At 37.6% G+C, this 14,659-nt stretch overlaps 1 protein-coding gene across 1 annotated transcript; it reads right to left on the bottom strand.

Annotated features, from left to right (window-relative positions):
• Positions 1–268: 268 nt before the first annotated feature.
• On the bottom strand, positions 269–12,752 carry LOC133867987 (signaling mucin HKR1). Its single transcript, XM_062304774.1, has 10 exons — positions 12,279–12,752; positions 9,117–9,160; positions 8,740–8,857; positions 8,520–8,646; positions 6,546–7,192; positions 5,739–6,021; positions 5,384–5,663; positions 3,372–3,533; positions 1,184–1,645; positions 269–859 (listed from the first exon to the last, which is right to left on the bottom strand). Exons 1-10 carry the CDS (start codon positions 12,466–12,468, stop codon positions 572–574), a joined length of 2,601 nt encoding a protein of 866 aa, XP_062160758.1. The 5' UTR covers positions 12,469–12,752; the 3' UTR covers positions 269–571.
• Between the last annotated feature and the right edge of the window lie 1,907 nt (positions 12,753–14,659).

The following is a 14,659-nucleotide window of genomic DNA, read 5'->3' as shown; positions in this document are numbered from 1 at the left end:
CTCCAAAACGATGTTATTTTGTATATTATCATTATTATTTATATAGGGTATGAGATTAACGGTTATTAACCACCTATGCCTATCTCTAAAATCGCTAACCGGCCCACCGTAAACGATTAGCTATTTTTTCTAGCCGCCTACAAAAGCGGGTATACCTTCAGCAATTAATAATCGTCCGCTTGTATGCTAAAAGGATAAGGCCTTGAATCGGAGGGAGAAACGTTACAAGAAACGGGCAAACGGTTAGTAATCCATAGGGACAACAAAGTTAGCAAGGACTCTCCAACCAAACGGAAAACAAGTTTCAAGTACAACAAGAGAGACAAGAAAAAAACAGTGAAAGAGAGAATCGGCATAGTCCACTAACTCAAAATTAGCACACGTGTTCCTAGGTTAAACATAACAAGACATAAATATGTAGAATACAACCTCGGTGGCACAGGGCAGCAGCCAGTCAAGGTCTCTTCAGACCAATCAATGAAACGTGAGAGATTATTAGAGCGCAGAATGCCTATGAATGACCACTTTCACACTCACTACAAGACCCTGAAAAACCAGGAGGGGACTGAGATTAGTAGTTGTTTTGCCATATCTGTTGAGACTGCTTCGGTGGTTGGCCTTGAGATCCCCCAAGGGATCCATCCCTAGAATTTTGCTGCTGATGTTCAATTGATAACCCAGTTTGAGAATGATAGAAATTTGGGTAACCAAGAGCACCAAAATGCTGCGATTGCTGCTGACCCTGCCGATACCCGCTAGACTGTTGGTTCTGCCCCTGGAAGCTGTAATATGTGTTCGGAAGTGCAGAAACTGTTCGCGAACCAGCAGGCCCATGAACCCACATGGCTGGATTCTCATTCTGATCAAAAGACACGGGCAAAAGGCCAAATTCAGAAGACGAAACATTGAGAAAAGAAAATCATTGTAAGCCACAATTTAGTGGGCATTTCACGACATCATGCAAATGATCTCTCTCTAGATTGCTTCCCACGACTCTGAAAGCAATGCAGTTTTACTTGAATAAAGCAATGAAGTACCTTTGCTAGTTAATTTCAGTTGACTTTGCAAAATCATTTTAATGAGGTTTCATTTTCACATAAGGGAACCGAACCAGCGTGCTTGACAAAGAACTACGCTATTTCATTTTCATTATGTTTCCAGAGCCCAGTAGTAGAGAAATTACCTGCTGAAGCGAGATCATATGATTACTGTCCTTGTACTGAGAACTTATAAGATCATCATAGCCAACAGTTGTGCCTGTAGGTGCGGCGGGTGCATTCAGAGGAAAGTTTCCGCCAGGAATGCTGGTTGAACTCCCAAATGCATATCCAGAGGCAATAGCAGCAGATTGAGGCAAACTACTGACAGAAACACTGTTTTTATATTGTGGTAGCACAGCTGCCAGAGACTGATGGTATGTGCTGTTACCAGCAAATGCTTGCTGGAAAGCCGAGGGCATGTATGTGTAGCTCTGCGGCATATATGGATAGCCGATCATGTTGGCAAAATGTCCCAAAGGAAGAGTAGGTTGGGTATAAGGGTGCACAGCAAGGTGTTGCGGAATAGCAGGTCCTGTGGCAACGCTGGCACCAGGCAGGGTCTGTGGAGTAGGCTGAGGTGTAGAAATACTACCAGCGCCCAAAGACTGCATATAAACAAGATGATCAGAAGAAGAATTGCACCCCTAACATTTTGGGTTGTTTTTCTTCTACAAAGAAAAAACAAAAGGGAGAAGGAAAATGTGTTATCAAACAAAGCCACTATTTCCGAGCAAATATTAGCTTCTCAAAACATTCCAAGCAAAGTAATTATGATAATAGTCATGATTATCTGCCGTAACATTTTTTTTCGTTGACTCACTAATGGAGGATTCACATAATATCATTTCCAGATCACTTGGTGAAAATAATTTAACAAAATTTACTATTACTTATGAAAAATAAATAAAATAAAAATAAAATTGAATTTGATGTCTAGCTTTTCTACTAGAAGGCTTATGCACTATGTTTTGTGATGCATAGATCCGAAGCCAAAAATGCAGGGCCTAACACAAGAATGCAGATAACCAGTTTTATCCCTCTTCTCCTAAGACGTGGAGAGCAGGGGACAAGGTGAATCCTTTATAAATTGCCGGTGCTGAAAGGTTCTAATACAGCTTGAGTGCTTGAATTATTGATTTTCATCTTGGTGTAGAACCTGAATCAAAGCAAGAGAATGACACTAGTACTGATTGAGTTAAAGAAAGCAGACCAACAGCCATCTCTCGTATCACCAGTACTTTTTATACAGTGACAAAATGCACTGTAGCTTTACCTCGTCTGTACAGTGACATTTTTATCCCACATCAGTACACCACAATGAACATGAGCTTGCATAAGGAAAGCTTAAATCTATTATTCCTATTCTTTAAAGGTTATGGAAGCAGAGATCGTCATGGCAGATGGTTGAGATGAAAGTTGCACAATAAGAGACTTCTTCTGACAAGGAATCTTGAATGAGCATCATTTTCTAAATTTTCATTTTAGATGGTCAGTTAAATATAATCTTTAAAAATCTAATTTCTACTCCCTTAAAACATGGTCTTTGCTGTCAGAACTTTGGTAAGGATCTTTCAAAAAACTGGTTTTAGGATAAGACAAGATGCACCTTAATTAATTTTAACGAGAACTATCAGTAGAAAAGTGGAATGAGCAAAATATGAAGTCAAAGACGTACTCAAAGCTGATCAATTTTATTATCTTGATTGATCATCCATGATATTGCAGGAGTTGAAGATGATTTCCCCATCAAATTAGGTGAAATTTCACTCACAACTCTTTTACAAAGCTGAAAGATAAACCGCATGGTCCGAGGAAAAGGCATTTGGGAGAGAAGACTTAAGAGTCAGAAACAAATGTTTCCTTGGGAAGCAAAATAATACTTATAATAAAGTGGAAGTTGAGGAAATTTGTTTAAGACTTATCAACCATGGGCAGTAAAGACCAATGCTGTACCAGCAAATCACCATTTGGTTTAATGCAACATTAAGGCAAGGAAATTTTTTTTTTTTAAAAAAAAAAAAAAAAAAAAAGAACGAAAAAAAGAAAAGAAAATAAAAGAAAGAAAATAGACGGCCTTCATAAAACAGAAACATATTTTTTCTAGATGGCTAAGTTAGCTGTAGCTAAGTCGATGTGATTAGATTAGGATTTGTTTTAAGCAAACTTCTTTTTCTTTTCTTTTTTTCTTTGAAAAGTATTTTAAGCAAACTTCTTAGATGCAGCTGATGATCAAAGAAGCTCCAATACAAGTTGTAAAATATCTTTAAACAAATATTGGGTAACATAACTTTAAAAACTTAATGAGTTCAATAAGCTAGAGCAGAGGGGCACCTCTGGCATGGAAATGGTAGGACCACTGATAGAAGAAGCCACATTGCTGTATTTTGTGGGCATTGACTGTGTCACAGGAAAGGGTGAGTATGAAAGATCCTCCCTTGCATTCTGGACAGTTGAAGCCAACAAAGTGCTGGGTAACGAATTTGTATATGCCTGCTGTGGAAGCAATATGAAAAGTGAGCTCTTAACTGCAACAATTTCTAGTTCACCAAAGATTAATACAAACAATGAATAAATATTATAAATGTTATATATATATTAAGATCACAAAGCAACCATAGAAGGCACAGCAAGAGCAGCGTGAACAGCAACATCATAGAGGAACAACTGACAACACCAACTCCATAGGAAGATGGTGATAAAAGTTAAGCTTCATTGCATGCCCCTTCTATTCCCCTCATTATATTTTTCTGATACAGTCGTTATCTTGAGCACTTTAGCCTTCCAAGCCCCTAATAGAAATTGCTGTATACTCTCTTTCTATTACCAGATTCTCACCGTGACTCCATACCCTCTGATTTCCTATTTAATTTATTTTTGCAAGCATACACCTACATTTTCTGATTCCAACAATTGATTAACATATTTAATTAGAAAGATATCAGGCACTTAGTTAAGTTTCTCAGGAGTGATTTTATGATTATCACTACTACCTTCACCACTATGGCTCAAATAACACCACAGGTTCTGCATTAGCTTCATGTAGCAGGATTGCTTTATAACCAGAAGCAAGCACTTGCCAGCACCTGATTGACAGTACAGGTGCAAGAGCAATACTATGAGGAGATGATGCAGGGCCAACAAAAAAAGTGACTTACTCCTGTCCTTAGAGACTGAGTGACTCCCTGTCACAGTGACAGCTATTCCTTGCCGCCAAGCTTATCATTCTCGACAAGAAAATGCAAAGTTTGAACTAAGGAGATAAACTTACTTCGGACTGTCAGAATAGCAAATCTTGAGTGACCCCCATCCCAGCCACTATCATAACCAGGTCAACAATGTCATTGCATGAGGCCTAAATTTCATAATAGATTTCTATCAGGGACATGTTCCAATGCATCGAAAAGCCAAGCTGTGGCCATGTCTACCATGTCTATTGCAAACCCAGGATCTCTACGAAAGGGATTGTGATATAGGACACTCATTTATTAATTATTAAGTCACTCTTCATTCTCTCAAACACTATATGCAAGAACATCTCTAGCATGCCTGATTTTTTTTTTTTTGATAAGTAAGAAAACTTTATTAAAATAAGCGAAAAGCGCTCCTAAGTACACAGGAAGTATACACAGGAACACCCAGCTAGCCCACAGAAGAAAACCCACAAGAACCTACGCACACACAAATCCCGAAGGCCCCAAAAACCCAAAATTCAGAAGAAACTCCCATAAAGCCCAAACTACAAAATACATCCCAGAAGCTACCCCCACCCAATAGCAGGCCTGATTTTGCTGAGCAAACCACTCTAAAAGTAATTTTCTCCTCAAATATCAGTCAAGATACTCAAAAACAAATCTAATATCACCTGTAACTCAACACGAGCAATCCATCAAGAATACTCGCTATTTATCACAGACATGACTTATGACTCTAATGACCACACACATGACCATGTTCCAGCATCGAAGAGCAACCACTCATGTATCAAAGAGTGGCTCAAGCTGCTGTTCACAAGCCTCGGGTTTATTTCCTAAAATTTCATCCTCTTCACAGGAATTTCTTTGTAACATATAAAAAACTTAGTGCATTATAAGATCTGCTTGCATCTCGAATCTTCCCCAAATTTTTATGATTTCTGGAAATATTTATATCTCATGTCTTATCCCCTCAACAATATTATCTAGATATTATAGGATCTCCAAAAAATGTTTCTTCAGTATCAACTCAACAAGTACTTCAGAGAAAAAATTATACTATACCAACTACAAAGTTTATATTAAACCACCATCCCCCGAAACGATTAATATTGCATATCAAAGACAAAACTGAGTGTTTTATCACCGTACCATCACACTTGAGAAAGAAGCAAGATTCTGCATCTGTGAGCTTGTCTGTGGATGAGTAAATGCAGTATTGAATTGTTGGGTGCTTCCATATGCAAAATCAGGTGCAGATGAAGGGAATGCATATTGATTCCCATGAGCAACTTCAGGGGTTTCCTGCTTCAATGCCTCTGGTTGTGAAGCTGAAGGAGAATCATAATTTGCAGTGCTCCCAACAGTTCTATGAACTAGATTTCCATCTGTGGTACTTCCGAGATGCTCATCCCCATAATATTCAGGTTTTCTGCAAGATTTTTTTTAACACAATTAAGATAAACAACTGAGTAAATTTGCAGGTACTACAATAATGTAGGCATACCTAGAATCTGAGTGCCCAATTGATGAAACATCTGCTGCTGTAGATGTCTCCTCCAAGTCAGATTTCATGGGCCTATTAGCAAATGAACCAGACGCAGAAAAGGCAGCACCAGTGCCAGATCCAAAACTCCCAAAGCTCAAGTTCAAGCAGTCAGAGGTATGGAGTTGGAGGTGATTTGGAATTATTACAGGAGGGTTATCCTCTTCAGATGGTGCTGCCTGATCATCTTTCCGTAAATTCAGTTGCTGCAAATTTGCAGCCACTAATGAAAGACCATCTTCCGCTGATAGAAGAAAATTTGAAACAGGAAACTGTAAGCTGACATGAATTTCTTCAAAAAGGTAGAGTGTATTCAGGAATTTATAAAGACTAGTCTTGTTCACTTCAAAGGTAAAAAACATTTAACATTAAAGGATAAACAAGTTAGCCTTCCAATCAATTAATACTGTAGAATTACATGCATATCTTACGATTGAATTGATTCATCAAAAAATAATATATCTTATAATTGAACATACTATGAATAACAAACTTGGTATATTAGTACTACAAAAAAAATAAAAAATAAAAAATAAAAATGCGTCTGGTATGCAGATATTAAAGTTCATATTCACAAGTGGAGAATCTCCAAAAAAAGCTAGACTATAGTTTTCAAATTGAAATAATCATCCATATGCTTATGCAAAGAAATATGCGATATCATTTTAAATACTGCAAAAAAAATCTATGAGGAAAGTATATATCAATGAAAATATATTAGGGAAGATGAAGTGCAATCCAGAGCAATATTGATATTATTGTAGTCACCTTCATTATGCTCCAAATCATGATTGTGAGGTTGGTAGGAATCCATGTCCTCATATATGCTATTATCAAAGACAGATGCATCTCCAGAATTGTCCTCTAGCATATTTCTACTGGACACAGAAGTAGGTCCAACATGGTTTGCATTAAGCATCTCAACAGCCAAATCATCAGCTACCCGAACCTCATCTAATTGGGACTTTGTATGTTGATTACCTCTATCCGAGGATATGTTAGATGGATCTGCGTATGGCTCAGAATCTAAAGATTCCTCTACAACAGAGGACAGAATAGCAGCTGGTTGCTCAATTGCAGGCCAGTCATCATCGGAAGGAAGGTGCTGGCTTGTGGCAAATCCTGGCTCAGCATTTATGTCTGACACATTGGAAGCATGATCTTGCAATGGATGCAAATTATGATGTGTTGCTGCAGAAGTTGTCAAAACGTTTTGATGGCTGACACCGTAGATCGGTGGGTTTGGCACAGTGGAAGCATTGCCATGTGGCCTACCCATCTTAACAATGTCAGCCATTGATACATGACCAGGGACGCCCAGCCAGGCAGATGGAAATCCAGAAGGCTGTGTTGATGACGATATTCCATTACTTGTGCCCACTATCGACACTTTATTTTCCATGGCTACAGATTCACTGCAATAAAAAAAATTATACATGAGGAACAATGAACTCCACGTCACAAACATAAATATTTGGAGAACATATCATCCCCATGGAAGCAATAGATACCATCAAGGATAAAGACATTCCAGGTGTGGCACACTCAATTTAATTTCCACCATGTTTCATAAGAGTGCAGGAATAACTTTCCAGATAACTTTCTTGGAATAACTTATACTATAAGAACAACATATATGGTAGTAACACCACAAAACTTAAATATATAGCGTAGTGTGTGCGTGTGTGTGCGTGCACCAAAAAAGAACCACCATTTAAACACTATAAATGGAGTAAAGTGACAATATACAGAATTCCAACAAACTTAGAAGGAAGTTTGAAAATGTAGAACTGAAAAAACTTAAATCTATCAAGACGTCAATCATAATTGTCTTGAATAAGATGTGGGGATTTCTAATGGTAGTCTTAGAGTACAACTAACCCCTAGTAATTTTAGGGAACAAATTAGGAGAAGATTTGTTCCCCACTTCAGTTAGGTGGATTGGTTGTCTTAAACCAAGCTGTTTTAGGCGTTGGAGATATACCAGAATGAAGGATCTTCTCTAGTAAGTTTACTCTTCTTACTTATCAAAAAAAAAGGATCTTCTCTAGTAAGTTTAAAGGACAAAATAGGGTGATTGATGGGGTTCTACAGACAAGGGGCTTCCACATTGTTAGTTTACGAAAAACATTAGCAGAGGGAATAATATTCTATGGTAGAGTGAATCACATACGTTTTTAGCATGACATATGGGGTGGAGATATACCATTGAAGCTCTCGTTCACTAATGTTCAATATTGTACTAGACAAGGAAGCTATGGTGCCGGATTCCTTACATCGCAATAATGACACGCTTCACAGCATTACATGATTAGGATTTTTAACATATTTATTCTCAATAAGTTATATTTGATGGGTATGGATAGAATTGTATAGTCTCTTTGAAAGAATAAAAAATTTTAGGTGAAATCTTATGATAAAGTTTTACAAGGAGAGGCATAGGGGTTGAATTCCCTTGGAGATCAAATTGGGAGATGAAACATCCAACAAAGTATCCTTCTTTGTTTGCATGGCTAAACAAGGAAAATCTCAACAGTAGATAATGGTTGAAGGCATAATATGATAATACTTGACTGGTGTTGCATGTGCAAAGGAACCCTTTTGATTCTTTTCTAATGAAAACTTTAATCACTTATCTACAAAAGTCTGAACATTCCAACTTTTAGTATTTAGTTGCATTGACGCCCCTCAACTGTGAAAAGTAAAAGAGACACATCATCTTATGGTTTTAACGAGAAGAACCTGTATGATGGAGGTCGTCGACTCATGTTATTTCCTGCCATGCTGGATCCAGAAGATGAAGAGCCTGCATAAGCATGTGTTCCATTTTCCTTCTTGTAGGCAGGTTTACCATATAAACTACCAGACTCTGACAAAAAAAAATAGTAAGAGATGTTTAACAAGATTTCACACTAATTTCCAACAAATAAATACTGGAAGCTGCTCTACGACGTCCACATACCAGTAGAGGTAAACTGGTTTGATCCGCCACGTCCAACATAACGGTCTGCGCCACCCTTACCGCCACGGTTTGAAGCGTTATTAGCACCACGAGACCTGGAATCCGTTGTGTCCTTATTCTGAAGCAACAAGAGAAAGCCTAGTAAGGGAGAATAACAACAACCACGCAAACTATCATAGTGACAACTAAAGGAAAGATTAGAATTGCCTTAATCAGCCAAGGCAAGCTCCTAATCAGTGTATGAAAAAACAAGCTAATTGAGCATACGTTAAATCAAATATTGAAAGCTCAAGCAACACAAGCACAAACATTACTGCGCACAAAGTAATCTGAAAAGAAAAGGACATCACATATTTCAGAAATATGAATGCACGCACCTCTTTTTTCTTTTCTCGTTTGCTTTTCACCTCATGAAAGGGATCTACACAATTAATAAACTTAACATAAGCAATGAATATGATTATCGATAACAATAAGTGCAAATAATCCCCAAAATCTCCCCAATCCCATTGCATGATATAAGTTGGTGGGCCTGGCAGCCCCACTGGGCCTAACAACCAACATACCCAGCCCACTCAGCATAGGGCCCAAGTTTAAAGCCCATTTAATATAAAAGACCCACTAAAACAGCCCACTATATGGCAATAATCAAAGGGACTTAGGACAGTCAGGTGGCAAGCATCCAAGTGTCACTACAAAAGAGACACTCACCCAAACATAAAATACAGAGGCATTCCTCCCTCCCTCCCTCTCTCTCTCTCTCTCTGAAACTCTCCATTTGGTCTCTCTATCAAGCAAAAGACTATATTCACCATCAGAGTGTCCCTGGTCCCTTGAGGGACCGATGGACTTCGGAGACTTCTTTCTTTGTTCTGCAGGAGCTCCACTGCCAGTCCAGCCATCCGAAAACTGTTCTAACATAAGCCATTTCAAATCCAATGTCTATTATGGATGAGGATAAACCCTAATGGGAAACACATCAACATGATTCAAGAAAAGTTCAAAGTTAATTTAATATAGTGCTTTAAACCCTCCATTGTTGCAATAATAAATTTTACTGAGTACTTCGAAATTGAGTATAAAATTCAAATGTAATCTGGTAACCAAACAAGACCCTTGGAAAACAGAGCAGGATGAGTAATTATAGCCAACGAGTGCTTGGATAGCAGGATGAGATCGGGAATTCCTGGTGTTTTGTGCAAACTAGACCTAGAACAGGCTTATGACCATGTCAACTGGGATTTCCCCTCTTATCTATTGAGGCTTGGTGGGTTTGGTACTAAATGGAGGTAGTGGATTTCTGCTTGTATTTCCACAACCTGCTTTTGTGTCCTGTTCAACGGTAGCCCACGTGGCTTCTTGGGAAGTACTCGGGGCCTTTGCCAAGGGGACCCTCTCTCACCCCTTCTCTTTGTGATAGTCATGGATGCTCTCCGCAGGATGCTCTCTAAAGCGATGATTGGAGGTTTTTTTATCGGGATTCCGAGTAGACAGCCTCAAAAACAATACCCCTTTGGAAATATCTCATCTTCTGTTCACAAATGATACACTTATTATGTGTGATGCAAACAATGATCAAATTCTTAATTTGGATCACATGTTCCTGTGTTTTGAGGCCATTTCAGGATTGAAGATCAACTTCCAAAAATTTGAGTTAGCTGTCGTAGGGGAGGTTCTGCATACTGAGGAGCTGGCCAGTATTCTCTTTTGTAATATCTCTTCTCTCTCTAAGATACTTGGGTCTCTCTCTAGTTTCTCCTTTCAAATCTAGAGCCATTTGGGATCAGGTAGTCAAGAAAATGGAAGAAAAAAAAAGGTTGGTTAGTTGGAAGAAGATATACATGTCTAAGGGCCACGTCTTACTCCCATCAAGAGTACACTATCTAGTATTCCTACATACTTCTTAACCTTCTTCCCTTTACCAGTAGGCATAACTAAAAGATTGGAGCGCCTTCAGAGAGATTTTCTTTGGAATGGTCTAGGCGGGGAACCCAAAATGCACCTAGTGAATTGGAAGACTGCTTGTTCCCCAGTTGCTAGAGGGGCGTTGGGTATAAAAATATCATGTTGTTCAACAAAGCTCTCCTCAGTAAATGGCTTTGGAGATTCGGGCATGAGGAAAATTCATTATGGAGACAGGTTATTGTTATGAAGTATGGGATCCAAAAAGGGGGTTAGTGTTCAAAGGAAGTACGAGGACCTTACAGAATGAGTCTTTAGAGGAATATAAGAAATGGTTGGGGATTTTTTTCCAACTTTGTTTCCTACACTATTGGGTATGGTTCCTGCATTCGCTTCAAGCATGACACGTGGTGCGGAGACGAGGCTCTAAAGTATCCATTTTCACAATTCTATTCCATAGCCCGTAACAAGGAGGCCTTAGCGTCAGACTACTTGGAACTCTCCAATTTCCCAATCCTTTGGAATCCAAGCTTCATTAGGGCAGCCCATCATTTGGAACTGGAATCTCTTGACTACTTTCTCAATCTACTATACTCCTCGAAAACTCATCATGGAGAAGTGGATAGCATGTTGTGAACACCTTCTAGCAGCCACGGCTTTGCAGTGAAGAGCTATTATAATATGTTACAGTCAGCGAAGCATAGTTCATTCCCTTTGAAGAGTATGTGGTAGGTTAAGGCCCCTCCTTGCATTGCTTTCTTCTTATGGACAGCAGCATTGAGTAGAATCCTCACAGTGGATAACCTTCAAAGGTGGGGTTTCCATCTAGCTAACTGGTGTTGCCTTTGTAAAAAGAATGAGGAAATGAGGAAACTATTAAATCATCTTTTTGTGAGTATATTGCTGATCTCTGGCACTTAGTTCTTAACATTTTCGGGGTTTCTTGGGCCATGCCTAGTAACATCCTAGAGCTTCTTCATTGCTGGAAACTTCAAGGGTGAGGACACCCCCAAAGAGGCAATCTGGACAGTTATTACTTTCTTAATGTGGAGCATTTGGAGAGAAAGAAATCGGTGTGTTTTTAAGAAAGCAAATCCAATGTGCTTTTTCAAAAATCATCCTTTTTTAGATCTCTTTTGGATTCGGTTATTGTAAATATTCCTAATTTTGACTACAAGAATTTTGTAGATTTGATTTGTTTTTTAGATTGTAGTAGTCTTTAGGGTATTCAGCCTTATTGTATACTTTTCGTGTTCCAGGGCTTGGTACTTTTATTTCAATAAAATTATTATTATTCATTAATAAAAAAAGTACAATGTAGAAAAACCATAAGTTTACTCACAAACAAATGAGAAAAGAGATATAGACTTGAATAGTAGATGAAATTCCTTTGACCAAATTGAGAGAGGGTACTAATTTCTAATCAGGATATTTTTGACCCTCACTGACGCAACAGTTTGGCAACCATAACAGCATAAAACACAAAGCTGTCGTTTCCCTTCCCTTCCCTTCACTCGTTTTCCCAGCAATTAAACAAAAGCAAACAAAAAAAAAAATGACTACCCAGAGAAAATTAGAGGAAAAAAAAAACTGTTAAGCATAGAGGTAGATTAACCAAAAAATAAAAAATAAAGGACCTTGAGAGAGGAGGCGATTAACGGCCTCGTTGGGGTCCATGTTACAGTCCTTAAGAGCAGCATAGATCTCCTGCTCGGTGCAGTTATGCACAATCTCCTTCAAGCTCTGCACCATCTTCCTCGACGCCGCTGGGATTGCCGATATCCCATTACTTCCCTTCCCACTACTACCTCCTCCTCTCCCACTCATTCTCTCCCCCCCCTCTCTCTCTCTCTCTCTCTGTGGGAGACTCAGATCTGGGAAGGCTGATAGGGTTCGTCACTCGCTGGGGTTTCCTTTCGCCGATGGCAAGAAGAAGAAGAGCAAAGAAACAAAGATATCTAATAAAGCGTTCTCTATATCGCCGGCTCTCGCTCTCGCTTTGCACCGAAAACCCTTTCTCGCTCTAAACTCTCTCCCAGCCTATCTCTCTTGCTTTTCTCTCTCTCTCTCTCTCTCTCTCTGCGCAATTTTTTTTTCTTATTCTTTTGGGTGTTTTGGGAAGAAACGATTTCTTTTTTCTTTCTTTCTTGGACTCTTTAGCGTTATCCGCTTACTTTCTCTCTTTTAAAAATTTTTTTTTAAAAAATATGGACATCAATTTAATTTAATTCAGTTTATAAAATTAGAATGCGACTGCCTGTGATAATCATATATTTTTAAAATATATATATATTTTTAAAAAAATTCTATCCAGAAGCCAATGAGAACAAACTTTTTGAAGAAATTCAGTTCAATGTAGAAAAATTTATATAAATATTTTTTTTATTGATGAAAAATTTATAAAAATCAATTGCTAGCAATTAATACTTTCAAATCAATAATTATATTGGAACGACTGAGGTGAATTTTTTTTCATTTATTTTTCATGCATGCACCATGTTTAATACATGGTGCATACGCATGCTTGCAAAACATGGGGGATGTGTTTAAAATGTTAATGAGAAGAAAACAAAAAAATTAAAAAAAAGTTCAAGTAAATCCAAAACACCTTCCTCCTTTACCACTCAACAACCTCTCTCAGAGGAAAAAAGAATGTATATTTTATTATTTTATTTCTTTTTTTTTTAATATTTTAATGTATAATAATATATAATATAAATATCGTTTTAACAATTTAAAAAGAATTACAACAGAATTTTAAGGTATGCTTATTTTGGTGGAAAACTTCTTTTTAAAATAATTTTTTTCACATAAAGTTTTGTGTAACCAACAGGAAAAAAAAAAATTAGTTTTCCTCTAAATTAAATTGAAACCCAGTCTACGAAAATGTCGTGCGTCTTTTAAGCATGTAAAAAAACACGTATTTTTATAACAGTGACAAAATTGAAAGAAATTATATTAAAAAAACATATAAGAAGTATATGCTATTTAAAGGGTATGTGTTTCTCACACGCAAATGAACACATGATATTTTTAAAGGCCGTGTTGGAATAAGTTGTTTCAACTTAATTTGGACAAAATATTTATAAAAAATAAAAAATGCAAGTCAACAACAAGCAAGGACTCTTCTTTCTCTCATTATAACTCTAACTTGCCGTTCTCTTTAATTAATATTAGGATTATGCTGAATTCTCTGCTCGAATTTTAGAAAGTTTGAGTAGGAATGAGATAGGGGACCCGTGTCCCAAGTGCCTAGGTAGGTGGGCTCTGCCTCAAGGGCTACTCAATGACATACTTGATACCTCAGGACAAGGATAGAGGAATTCAGGTAGGGAATTCTAAGGGATTCTTGTGACACCTTATAAAGTTTACTCCTACATTGGGGGATAGATTGCTTACGCTTAGTTGATGGATTATAAAGGCATTCATGAGTATTAAGTCTCACATTAATTTTTGTGTATGTGTAATTAAGTTTTATAAGTGATTTTATGGAGCTCAAATTGTAACTTGACTAGTAATTTTGAAATCATATAGTATATATAAATGAGTAATGATTCACTACCACCTAAATATACAACTTTTCACCACCTTATCTATGTGGCGAGGTGGTCCCCTACCTTATTTTATTTTTAAAAAATAAAAAAAACTCAAAAAATAGTGGGGGACCACCTTGCCACATAGGCAAGGTGATGAAAAGTTGTATATTTAAGTGGCATTTAATCATTATTCATATATAAATAGTGTTGTCCTCCAGTCATTATAAATGCTATCAGAACAATCTAATGACACCATGTAGCATTGAGGCAGCATGACATAGACCTAATAAGGATATTAGGAATTTGAGTCGAGGAGATTATGACACTCAAAAAAGTTAGTCTCGCATTAAGAAGATTGATTGTTAAATGTATTCATAGGTGCATACGCATGCTTGCAAAACATGGGGGATGTGTTTAAAATGTTAATGAGAGGAAAACAAAAAAATTAAAAAAAAGTTCAAGTAAATCCAAAACACCTTCCT

Source organism: Alnus glutinosa, chromosome 5, assembly GCF_958979055.1.
Source record: "Alnus glutinosa chromosome 5, dhAlnGlut1.1, whole genome shotgun sequence".
NCBI lineage: Eukaryota > Viridiplantae > Streptophyta > Magnoliopsida > Fagales > Betulaceae > Alnus > Alnus glutinosa.
Note: the sequence above shows the minus strand (reverse complement) of the source record. Positions and strands in the feature narration are given on the sequence as shown.

Bases quoted from the DNA above. Each gene is read 5' to 3' on its own strand.
- LOC133867987 (XM_062304774.1), bottom strand. From the start codon at position 12,468: ATGAGTGGGAGAGGAGGAGGTAGTAGTGGGAAGGGAAGTAATGGGATA. The intron at 5,664-5,738 runs GTATGCCTACAT...AAAATCTTGCAG, and splicing joins ATTGGGCACTCAGATTCTAG to AAAACCTGAATATTATGGGG. The intron at 860-1,183 runs GTAATTTCTCTA...TCTTTTGATCAG, and splicing joins ATATGATCTCGCTTCAGCAG to AATGAGAATCCAGCCATGTG.